The sequence below is a fragment of the Monopterus albus genome, unplaced genomic scaffold, assembly GCF_001952655.1.
Source record: "Monopterus albus unplaced genomic scaffold, M_albus_1.0 scaffold12.1, whole genome shotgun sequence".
NCBI lineage: Eukaryota > Metazoa > Chordata > Actinopteri > Synbranchiformes > Synbranchidae > Monopterus > Monopterus albus.
In genome coordinates this window covers 5,644,261-5,656,902 of record NW_018127892.1, presented here as the reverse complement: position 1 = coordinate 5,656,902, position 12,642 = coordinate 5,644,261, and the positions used below count along the sequence as shown (strand labels likewise).

The following is a 12,642-nucleotide window of genomic DNA, read 5'->3' as shown; positions in this document are numbered from 1 at the left end:
CACTCTTTCTCTCTCCCCCAGGCCTTGGCATGAGCCTTCTTGGGAAGCAAACAATCGTTTGTTAGCTTGACAGGAAGAATGAGAGAGGAGGCAAGGGATAAGCCAAGATAAGGTGAATGTCAAGTGTGGAGGGAGAAAAGTCTAAGATCAGTGAGGGTGAAGGTGAAGACTGCGTTCAGCCTAGTATGGTCTACAGTTCAGAGATGTGTGTGATCTGAGAAGTGATACAAAGGCTGACAAGTTGGCCTCTATTACACACTTATTGTACATTTTTTATACTATGATATAAATTAGTGCTTAAATTGGGGCCACTCAGCTCTGTCAGCACTTTATTGACAGCTTCACCAAAATCATCCATCTTATTATGCTACGTAATTATTATTTTACCATTGTGCATAAAAACATTGTAATAACAATTATCACCTTCTCATACTCATCCTTCTCAGATCTCTGGTGGAGATTAGAAAGAACCACATATCTTTTGAAGTTGAGTATATTGCTGTTGCGCCTGCTTTGATGTTTGTTGAGTTTGTATGTCATTAAATTAGACATTATTGTATTTTTTCTTCGTGCTGTTAATTCCGAGTTAATTGTAGAAATGCTGCAGTATTCATACCACTAATAGCTTAAATCGTAACATGTTAGGGAAAATTATAGGCGGAACTGAAATCAAAGAGAGACCTTCAAAAGCACATCCATGTACATTATCTCACATCAAACCCCAAGATGTATGACTTGAAATGACAATGAGGTTTTCTTCCTCTTCCTCTTCTCATGCTTTGTGGCAGAGGATAGGCTCCTAAGCGTGAGGAGCTTTACAATGCAGAGCTTTTTGAGGCGCGTGAGAATGAACGGATTATTACCAGCAGCCCATTAAAGAGGCTTAATGAGCACCGAGACTCAATTAAAGATGGAATTACCCTCTCATCAAAGAGCAGCTCAACTGTGGATGAGGACAGACAAATATGACCCAGACACACACATGCACGCACAGGAACACAGTCTATTGGTATACAGTACCAATTAGCACAATGTAAATGAAAACTGTGCATTGTATCATTAAAACATACTCTGAACAAGCCACTGGCAGATTCACTGCAGCCTCCACAGCCATAATCTGCACAGACAGGGCAAATATCCTAAAGGTCTCTGTGTCTGTGGATGGCAAGCTGACACACACACAAACACACACATATACGTGTTCTGTGTGAGAACACTCATTGACATAATGCATTTCCTAACCCCTTACCCCAACCTTAGCCATCAGAACTAAATGCCTAATCACAACCCTTCCCCTAATACCCAACCTCAAACTAATTCTAACCTGAACTCTAAAACCAAGTCTTAACACTCAAAAAAAGGTGTTTCAGAAAGTGAGGACCAGCCAAAATGTCCTCACTCTGTAGTGAAAAATACTGTTTTGATCCTCAGTATGTATCAAGTACAAGAACACACACACACCCTTGCGGTCGTCACTTACAGGGTGTGTATGTAGGCTTACATTCATTTCCAGGAGACCTAACCTGAGCTTAACCAGAACCACTACTTGCCTAACTTTAATCCTGCCCCTAACCTTAACCAAAGCTGACACTTGTTCTAACCTTTCACTCCGTAATTTTCTTAAAATCTGACGAATTAGTCGTGGGGCCCAGCCTCTCTGTTTAATAAGGAGGGCTCACATGCTGCTGTGATACTGGCTAAACAGTGAAGAAAAGACTCCTTTCATAGATTAGCCACAACACCAGCCAATCTCCTTACCCAAACAGATAGTTTTTATTTATTTATTTTGGAAAGGAAAGGTGGGTATGAGTAGTGCTTGTTGATTAAGGCCAATTCTCCAGATGTCCAGGTGCAACAATCTCTTACCTGTTGAACAGGTTGTTTCTGGACACCATGCGTAGGAAGCCTGTTGGATCAGTGACCGAGTTAAGCTTGTTGTTGAGCTCCTCAAATTGTTGGTCCAACAGATCTCCTGCCTCACTCTCTGTCTCACTGCTTGAACATCCTCTGAGAGAGAGAGAGAGAGAGAGAGAAAATGAGAGACATGCACAGCAGCTGAAATTGGCAAGAAAAAGGCACTTCAGCAAAGTAGACAATACACAGACCTACATTGTTTCTCTGTGGCTAAACCAACTACACACACTCTCTGATGTGCCCAAAATGCACACTGCTCAACCCACACACTTGGCCTAATTTCTCAGGCTTGGTCCAGCACCCTGACGGTAAGCAGAGTTAAATCCTTTCATTATAATGCTGGTGATGCTGATCCAGTCAGTGTTGAGTCAACCACCTCCACCCCATAATCACTACTTTGCCAGAATTCTCCCACATCTCTCCCTTCATGCATGAACATCTCCTCTGATGCACCCACATCATGTCACTCTTATGTCAGCTTTTTGCTCTCGCAGTAGCTGAATGTGAACTTATATCATGGGATCTCTCATCATCATACACTCCCACAACCACCACCACTATTTGTCTTACTTAAGATTAACTCCTCTTGTGCATATATACTTCCAGATCTAGGAGAAATGTTGAATGCAGAATACAGTTTTCAGAATCTCAGAATCAGAATCAGCTTTACTGGCCAGGTGTGTCAGATACACGAGGAATTTGACTCTGGTACATCAGCTCTCAATGTGCATGTACATATCCCCATGCAAGGGGCAAGTAAACAGTAAACCAACATAAGGCTGTGTAATATAACAAAATAAACAGTATTAACAAGCAACAAACAGTGCAAACAATGCAAAATAAACAGTATAAACAGGCAGTAAACAATGCAGACAAAGGAATGCTCATTGTGAACGAGATAAATAGAAATAAAGATAGAGTACTTAAAAACAGAGACCTGTACAGATCTGTATAATCTGTACAATGTACAGTTTAAAAGTACATAGTAGATAACATCCATATGTTAATACATACTGTAGATCTATATTGTTATAGAGACTGTATCCTCCCATTTCTTCATCATCCTTCCTTTCACACCCATTTGCTCTCTCCACTCATTTCAGAGCATCGCCACCCTTTCTCTCCACTGAAGAATGAACGGGCTGTTAAGTGGTGCCATATTGTGCCCATCGAGGCGCAGTGGTGTGTGTGCAACTTCCCATTGGAGTAGTAAATGAGCTGGTAATGGGGCAGGAGGGGCAGACGGCTAGGGTGGCGGAGCCTGGCACTGGGCAGACAAGCTGGGCACCATGGATCAAACACGAACTAGAGAGACATGGCTAATGTCAAAGACGGTGTAGACCCGCAAATGCCACTGGGTGATTTTTACAGTCAGTGTATCTCACCACATTTTCCATCTCCTCCTGCAGAGTCCCTCTGGCTACATTCCCTGTTGTCTGTTAGGGCTTTATCCACCAGCCTCTGCTTCTTGGACTTTTACCCCATTGATTTTACCACCTCATCTCAACCTTCTTCCTCTTCCTACCCACTCAGAAAACCCTATTTTCTTTTCCTTTACTTGTCGGATTCACTTTTTTTTTAGCAGTCTGGCTATCCAAAGAACCATTATTCCATCTCATTTAATCCCACTGGGGAGAGAGTGGAGTACTTTAAGCAGGTAGTGGAGGGCTGTCATCCCAGTGTGCAATGGGCCAGAATAACACTCTTTTACACACACATTTTGAATGATAAAATAACTCTTCTTCAGCTAATAAAAGTGCAAAGTTTTGCTCTAAGTGTTTGGGCTACATTTTTGCACTTTGTTCTGATGACTGACTAGCAAAGGCTTTCCAAAGGACACTTATTAAACAGTGTGGTCTGTGCTACATTTCCTTCAATTTTCTATCAGTAAAGTTTATACAAGAGTGTGTTTTTTTTTCCTGGCAGCCATCCCTGCTTAGTAATAAACAGCAAAGTGCATCTTTAGTTCTGACTTAATTGCTACTTGGTTACATAAATCAGTGATAGTAGCAAAATGGAATTTTCAGATCAGTATGTCACAGATCACTAATAAAACATGAATGAATGCCTGGTGTTTTAGCATTTAATGGGTGTCTAGTTAAAGTAAAATGTTTGATCATAAAATGAGAGGGACTATTCAAAAGTGTTAGACCATAATGGAGGCAATGAAACCTTTTGCATCAAAATTTCAAATGGAGTAAGACGAAAAGAAGTGGGGCTTGTAAGGACTAAACCAAAAAGTCGCCATCAAACTATGTTGGGATTGACTAAAATCAGTGGTCACATTACTTCTTGGAAATCTTGTGTATGGGAAATCATTATCTACATACATTGAATTGTAGCAGCTGTAAACATCTCACCTGCTGTAATAAGACTCTACTCCCAGAGCTTCACGGGCACTGGAAATGTGCTGCTCCAACGAGGAGCCGCTGACCACTCCACCACCGCCTCCCTCCTGGAAGTCTGACCCTCCGTCACATACGCCCTCACCCAGGTACACCTCATGAAACTTCAGGATGCCTGTGAAGAAGGAAGAATGGTCAAGCATGACCAGCTGCTTTAAGGGGTCTATGAAGTGAAAGTTCCTAGACACCTTAAAGGATCATTTCAACTGAAAGCTGTGACTGAGGCCATGTGCAGTAGTGCATCTGCAGAGCAAAATGAATAAAACAAATATCGTTCAATAAAAGATAAGAGTAGGCTGCCTGCGCCATCTGCTGCCTGTCATGAGAGCTCAGCTGAGTTTCGAGCAGGAACATCACAGGGTGGCAGGGAGGTGCACACTGAGAGATGGACTACAGGCTGTGTGCGTGTGTGTTCTTGTACTTGCTATATAGTGAGGACCAAAAGTGTTTTTTTTTTTTTTTGTTGCTATAGGGTGAGGACATTTTTGGAAAGTGAGGACATCTCGGCTGGTCCTCACATTCTTAAACACCTTTTTGGGGTTACAACTTGGTCTTAGGTTAGCATTAAGTTGCACATGCAGGTCTATAAATGTATTTACATGACTGTAGCCCTTTTTCCGGACTCTTTAGAGCAGGCCATGTTTGTGTGCCAGCTGGACGGCAAGGTACAGCATGCCAGGAAGTGACAGACAGTGATTAGTGAGCTCTTAGTCCTGGGTAATGTTCAGTGCTTTGAAGATCTCCACTGGTCCCTCTAGTGCTCTGCCCCTCAGTATGGCTAGTTCTGGGAGGTCAAGTTAATCCGAGTGCCTAGGAGCTGGATTTGATCAAATGTTCAGGCCTGGTAGCATGAGCCATGGGTCACAGCTCTCATTTCCCCTCTTTACAGCAGTATGGCTGCTATACGAGTCATACAACATGGACTGTATGTCACCCTCACATTGGCCCACAGACATATAATCAAACCTGCATCTTAATACCTCTGTCTATGCTGGTGTTACACAAAAAGAACACAAAATAGATAGATACACAAAGAAATGAAAAGTATAGCAACAAAAAGAAAGTAAAAGACAAAAATGAAAAGGAATCAGAGAAAAAAAGGTTTTGACTTGGTGTAATAGCAAAAGGCTTTCCTGTTGGCATGTGTGAGGATGTTTCCGGCGTTGTTTGGCTGTGTCACTATCAATTAGAATGGTTCATTGGCAGATGCCTTCTGGGGGTGAGAAGCGAGGCGGGGGGCAAATCCTAACAGTGGAGTGGCAGGTGGCACTGCAGTTTGGTGTTAAAACTGGCTTCTTACCCCTGTAGCTGGAAACAAGCTATAGCCTCTAGGCCTTTTCTCCACTTTGATTGGAACAAGCAAGTGTGTGTGTGTATGTGCTGATCCAGTATAGGCAGAAAAGATTTTATTTTATCGTGTCTATATATTTTTGTAAATACTTTTTCCTTACAACATGACAGTTGATTGCCTTTGCAACTAGCCTTCATCAAATAACAGCCTCATTTTGTGTTTTAATATATAAAGTATGTTAAATTGTGTAAACTGTCAGTATATACAGTGTGCTGTGTGCAATATGCCACAGGGAACAGATCAACTTTGAAGGAGAAAGTGAAAGTTTTGCATAAAACTGAAAGTGGCAAAAAGCCTGTGTTTTAATTTGTTGAATAAAGGACTATGAAAAATGCAAATAGGTTCAGTAGTTAATGGCCTGCATAAATGGCTGCCAAACATTAGCTGCTTTCAGGCACTCCTTTCACTTAATCTAATGACATCTGAACACATCGGCTTCATATCTGAACAAGCACCCTGGTCACTTTTCCGTAAAAGTCGTGACACTGTGTCATGTGACCAACTTTCCAAAAAATGGAAACTTGAAACCTCTCTGCCAAATTTGATTGTTCAAGCACATTTTTAAGACAGAAAAGAATAACCATAAGACAGACATACGTGATTTCAGCACTCCAATAAAGCAATTTACAATCTGAGCAATTACACCAAAGTGGGACTCAAACCTTACCTGCTCCTGGAGCCAGCAGCCAGCTGTACAGGTAACCAGCAGCCATGGAGAAATAAAGCACCAAGGCTCTCTGGCCGTTGACAGTGTCCAGTATGTGCTCCACTGTTACTGGTGTGTAGGGGTCTGAGTCCTGCTGACCTGTCTGCCTCTCCACCAAGAGGTCAGCAAAGGCTCGTGTACGACCCCGCTCTGCCACTGCCAGGGCCTCATCGTGGTGGCCTGTGGTGTTAAGAGGTCAGTGCTGACTAATGTGTTAATTTAAAGGCCCAGTGTTTAATATACATAAAAAGGTAAACCAAAAATAAACTTAAGTCTAACAACACAAAGTAGTGAGGATATGAAAAGCATGTGCTGACATACCTAAACTGACAAGGACCCTTTGGAGTGCCTGGTAGCAGGAGGTTTGCAGGTCAAACAGGGAGAGTTTATAGTCTGTGCTGTGCTGGGCTTCATGGCGGATGGTCTCAAACAGCGCAGATGCCCGGTAGAGCTGAGGATAAACAACAACAACAATCAAACACTGTCAGACATTCTAGGCTTATTCATTTATATAGTAAAAGTATAACAAGACTCTTTAATTCTCTTCTTATTATTGTAGGTCAAAGGTGGTCCTATGCACCTCAAAATGTGTAGCACGACACCAGCACTCTCTTTTATAAGTTCAAATTGAGGTAATTCATGCTAAAAATGCAAGCAGTCATACTGTAAAGAAGGCTTTTTGGATAAAGATGTCCACCAATTGTTATATGCATGCATGATTAGACTTCTGAATGATTTAGTCCACTAAATGGTAGCATCCCACCTCAATGGTTATCACAGATCAGGCTCACTGCCTTCCATTTCTGCTTCTCTCTCAATAGAGAAAAGTATTGTAATGTAGCTTGATGAACCACCATTAAACAAAAGTAAATCTTTCTTCAGCTCCTATTTGCTTAAAACAGATGAAAGGGCAATGAGAAGCTAAGCCATTAGCTGGGCATCTTGGACAAACAAAATCCAAGAAAATCAATGCTTTGTGAACTCAACAGGTCTGTTATTGAATCTTTCTATTCAGTGGCGGACACTGGATTGAGAGAAGGACAGACACAATGGAGGAGTGGGGCAGCAGGCAGTGTTGCACACCGGCCAAGTGGAGCTAGCCAGGAGCACTCATTCACAGGAGATTTTATTGATTTTCAATTTGTGCACCTATGCCGACCCTCTAGGATGACTAGGACTGCTATAGAGCCACTCTCTAGCAGTCCAGGGCCAGCAGAGAGGCTGCGCCCACTGCCTGACCATAGTACATTCAAGACAAAGAACTGCAGAGAAGAAAAGGCTGGTGGTATGGATAACACCATGAGCCCTGTGGGTCTGGTAAGAGAAGGAATGAGAGAAAGAGTATGTGTGTTTGTTGTGAGCACACGTATATACATATGCATACCTACTGTATGTTGTAGCTTGCCTGGCATAATCCAAGGTCATACAGTAAAAGTGTGTCAGAAGCAGCAGAGGGGGAGAGTAGGGATCAGCAGAGAATCTATGAGCTATGCTGTATTTGTGCTAGCAGACGGAGCGGCTAGTCTCAGGCTGATTTTTCCGATGGGGAGGTGGGCTGATTGCTGCACTGCTAGTTCAATCTGTTAGGCTTGTAGATATCCTTTAAAGAGTGAAACTAATTTCTCTTGACATTTTTCTCTGGCCTGACCTCTTTATGGCACAGATGAAAGGGAAACAATCACAAATGTGCTGCGTCTGCAGTGACTTGCTCGGAAGCGGTGCAGGTAAACTCTGCTACATGCCTCAGCTGCAATACATTCAGATAGCGCTTTCATGTTCTGCAGTCACTGACACTGACATGACTTTTATCTGACATGTTAAGTGAAAGTCAGTGTCACACTGAATCGGTAAAGTGAGCGGCGCTTGATACACACATACCTCTAATGATTTTTGTAAAGTACCCTTCCTTGGGAACTGTCACCCTCTTTGATAGATGATATGAGAAGCAAAAAAAAAGTAGACCACTGATATTTAAGCTAACATGAATGTATTGATTCATGTTTGCCTTAGATACGAATGTGAGCGCTTCTCAGGCAGAGCATGTGCTGTTGAAATAGCTGATTAGAATCAGGACACGTCCATCTGTGTATCACAGTGAACACTGGGATCACAGCTAAGGTGTTACAATACATTTGGGTTTAAATTTATAGAGAATGAGTAACATGAGGTCAAGTACTCTTATCCTACATCTAAGGATGCTTTATGAATTTCAATACAACTCTATACAAATGAGGTTTGATGTGGATCAGTGTATTTACCAAGGTCATCTGTAGCAACAGGCCAGCTCATGAATAACCATCTGATCTATACTCTGGGGACAACAGTGTCCTTTTCCCACCACCAGCTCAGCCTAGGGGCTACAAGCTACTGTAACTTGAGGGAAAACAATCTTGAACATTGCTGTTGTAGGCACAGCACAATGTTAACCAACACTACTGAGATGGTCAAGTTTTAAAATGGAAAGCAAACATGCAGTGGAAAATCTGTTGCATTGGCTTGTTAGAATAATATTTTGATTTAATAGAACACAAATTCCTCAATATGACTCATGCTCCAGTCACCATCTTGGTTCAGTCTTTCTTTCCCAACTCTTGTTACAGATAATTGCAAACAGACAAAGTTACTTTAAAAAATAAAAAAGGAAAGAAAAAAATGACGCAGGACCAAAAACAAAGCTATCTGGGTCACATAGATGTACGTCATGTGCATCTACTATAACAGAAATGTTTTGGACTAGATTTTAAAAATGTAATTCCCATACAGCCGCACGCGGCAGCCACTGCTGCTGAATGACTGTTCACAGACCAGTCTGCACAGAAGTTAAGGAGAAAAAAATCAAATCTTGAGCTATAGTGTGTGGAAGACTATAAAGAGAGATGTCGATGGGATATTCTACGCCAGGTGGTCAGTGGGCCGAAGAGAAGAGGAAATGTGTGTAATGCAGAGGCTTGGGACTCCTGAGACTGTGCACACAGATGCAAAAAAAATCTTCAGTCATCTGTTGCCTGTCTGCTGAAATCACAGCATTTAACAGGTTCCTCATCATACTGCCAGCAGCCATGTTCAGGCTCTATGGCCACCTCTACTTTTTATTCTCCTGTTGTTTTCTCTATCACCAAAAGGTCATCTCAAAAAACTTATATTCCACACTCCATGTCTTTGGACATCTACTTCCTCCTGTCATTTGTAATCTTTTCTGACCAACAGATGTGTGCTTATTAGAGGTCAGTTTTAACTACAAGAGGCTGATTTGCTGGAAGAAGTCCAGATGGAGGAGAGGAGAGGAGAGGAGAGGAGAAATAAATCAAGGTGAGCTGAGACAAGAAGGGAAAGGAACAGGAGATACATTACCTGATGTTGGGCCTCCTCCAGATTCCCACTGGCCCACAGAGAGAGTCCCAGACGATGGCGGATCTTTGCCTCATCCTCACGCCGAGCCAGCTGCTCTGCAAGCCGCAAGCCTGTCAGAACGGGAGGAAATGGGAGCAGATGAGAGAGAGTAGTAGGAGACTAAAAATTATTCAGAGCAGGCAGACTCTAAGGAACCTCTCAGAGTAACAGATGTAAGCATAGCATGGTACTGATGTTCTGACAGCGAACAGGTTTGGATATTTGGCTTCAGTTGTAAGATACCGCTCACACAAGGTCTAAAACAGACTCACACAGTTGTGCCTCAGAGACACAGAGGGAGGCTGTTAGAGCACTAATCGGACTGCATAGTAATCAATGCTCAGGATCGACTGGCTGAGCAAACACGAACACATGCTTAATGCTTGCATAAAGAAAGCTACACAATATCACAAAGACACGTACAAATATTTGCAAACACGCTGATGAGCTAATACTAGACTGTAAGCAAACTCACAGTGCAAAGTCTACTTTGTGATATTTTGTTTGGGAGGTTTTCAGAGTTGTTAGGGAAGCCAGGGGAGGTTTGAATGGGTAAATCTAGGTGTGTGTTTAGTACGTGTGCCTGTGTGAGATCACCTGGCGAGCATGCAGTTTGTTAGTTTTTTCCCACTTCCGATCCCTAAAGCAGCGAGGCATATGTCGCATCTTTGCTTGTGTCCTCAGCCTACCGAACACTTGGTTCTGCCCAATTACAGAGATGAAAACACCACTCCACAGAGAACAATGATAAAACGTACAAAAAAAACCCCAAAAAAACAACAACAGCTGCTGGGCCACGTATCACCCACACTGTGCTAAATGCATAGAAAGCAGTCAGCAGTGCGTATTAGGCTGGAGCACAGTTTAACTTAACACAAGCGCTGTGTTTATCTATTCTCTCCGCTCTCTGCTTGTGTGATGGAGGGGTCTAAACATGCTTTTGGTCAAAGAGGAAAGAAAACGGGCCAAGCCACCCTCGTACAAGTTTGCTTTTCTTGGAATTCCTGGAAACCAGTCTGTGGCTGGACCAGATAAGCCAAGAACAGAGAGCGTGACCTGAACCAGGCAGCCTGATCTGCAAAACCCAGGACAGTGTGCAGCCATAGACTTTATGGCTCCTTGGCAGCCAGCAGCCTTTGAAGCCTCTGACAATCTCACCTCTTTCCTTATCTTTTTGCACACCCTCCCTCTGTCTGCCCGCCTGCCCTCTTCCCATTATATCTGCTGTGTGTCTCTCTCCCATTTTCTCCTGTGTTCATTTTCTCATCTCAGTGCCTGCGTCTCTTGTTCCCCTCTACTCTCTCTACCCGTTTCATCTTGACTGTGGTGGCAGTGCTTGCTGGGACTTGGTAATACTTAGGGCTCATTAGGCGCTAAAGCAAGAGAGAGGAAACAGTTCTAAATTATCTTTTTCATTTTCTGACAGCCTCACCCCTCACTCATCTCAACTCCAGCTTCGAGCCTTTCATCTGCACACACACACAAACACCTTTCTTTGCTGAGCTGCTCCATGATAGTTCTTTATGATCAAGCCTGACTGTCAACCAACTTTATGTTTTCTTTATTCTCCAGTTGACAGTGAAATAATACATGTGAATTATGACTCCTGCTGATCCCTGTTTTCCCCACTGCCTGCCTGCCATCCTCTTTCTTTCTCTCCATCCCTCCTTCCCTCCCTAACTCTCTCATTCGTTATGTTCTGCCGCTCGGTGTCATTCAGTGCCTGTCACTGTCACTGTGCGTGCCTTTGGTGCACCCTGCAGGCACAGTCACGTAGCAGAAGCTGACATGAGGATGTGGCCGTGGCTGGCTGCACCCTGAAAAGCAACCAGAGAACACTTTAAAGGTTGCTTGACAGTTGGGCTAGAGATTTTCCTTAGCCCCTGAGGCCCATGCACTTCTGCCTTCAGACACAAGCTTGAATGTGCAGACACCACATACACACTTGTTGGAACAAGTGCACAAAATCTCACGCACTGTGGAACTGCAAGCATGGTTGTGTTGCAAACAAAATACCCTGGCACATGCGTACACATGACACAGTACCTTTGATCATGACCACATGTGGAAAAGAGCAGTGTGTCATCCAAGTACTGTAAGTGTACCATAAACACATTTTGAGGGAAAAACACAATCCTGGAGACATTTTCACAATACAAAAACTCCTGTGTCTTTTTACTATTATTGAGGGGTCAAAAACAGTAGTGGGCCACATGACTCGTGTAGCCTCAAATAGTTCCAAACAGTCGACACATTGTTTTCTATAGGGAACAACAGGATTTATCAGTACAGCCTTGCAAACTAATTCGGTGATCTGTTGGTGTAGATAGCTTAGCTAATTAACTATTTAGCTAGGTACCTAATTATTAAAGTGACCCAATATTTGAGGGAGACTCTCAGGAAGGTTGTAAAGCATATTAATGTTTGGACACATGCCACTAGCTGAAAATGTTACAAGTATAATTACTGCTATTGATTTCACCTTCTTGCTTTAGAAGATAACAGTCAAGTCAATGCAACTCTATAGTGTTGCTGTTGTTTGGAACAATTCAACATTCCCATGATCTGCCATTACTGTAAAAAAACCCAGTCCTTATAGAATCAATAAAGATGTCACTCTTTTTCTTAATCAACTCTGCCCAAACCTACCTATCTTGTATCAATAAAAACCCTCCTCAGACCTTCAGTATTGTATATACCAGTTTTAACTATTTAAAATTCATCCTGCTTAAACTTACAGCATAAACTTAAATAATATTAAATTATTTGATATTAATAAAAAGTCTATATTTAACATATATATACAGTCTTATGCAAAAGTTTAGGCACCCCTTGATAAATAACAGCTTTTGGTGATTTTTTATTTGCACAGAGTT

General features: G+C 42.5%; 1 protein-coding gene across 3 annotated transcripts in view; it reads right to left on the bottom strand.

The window, feature by feature from the left end:
* LOC109954783 (tetratricopeptide repeat protein 28) overlaps positions 1-12,642 on the bottom strand; it is a 172,239-nt gene that overhangs the window by 8,657 nt on the left and 150,940 nt on the right. For all 3 annotated transcript variants that reach the window (XM_020590335.1, XM_020590336.1, XM_020590337.1), the window contains exons 10-14: positions 9,728-9,837; positions 6,698-6,827; positions 6,338-6,556; positions 4,275-4,434; positions 1,867-2,007 (exon numbers count right to left, since the gene is read on the bottom strand). In XM_020590335.1, coding sequence (XP_020445991.1) covers positions 1,867-2,007; positions 4,275-4,434; positions 6,338-6,556; positions 6,698-6,827; positions 9,728-9,837 — 760 coding nt within the window. The remainder of the gene's footprint in view (positions 1-1,866; positions 2,008-4,274; positions 4,435-6,337; positions 6,557-6,697; positions 6,828-9,727; positions 9,838-12,642) is intronic.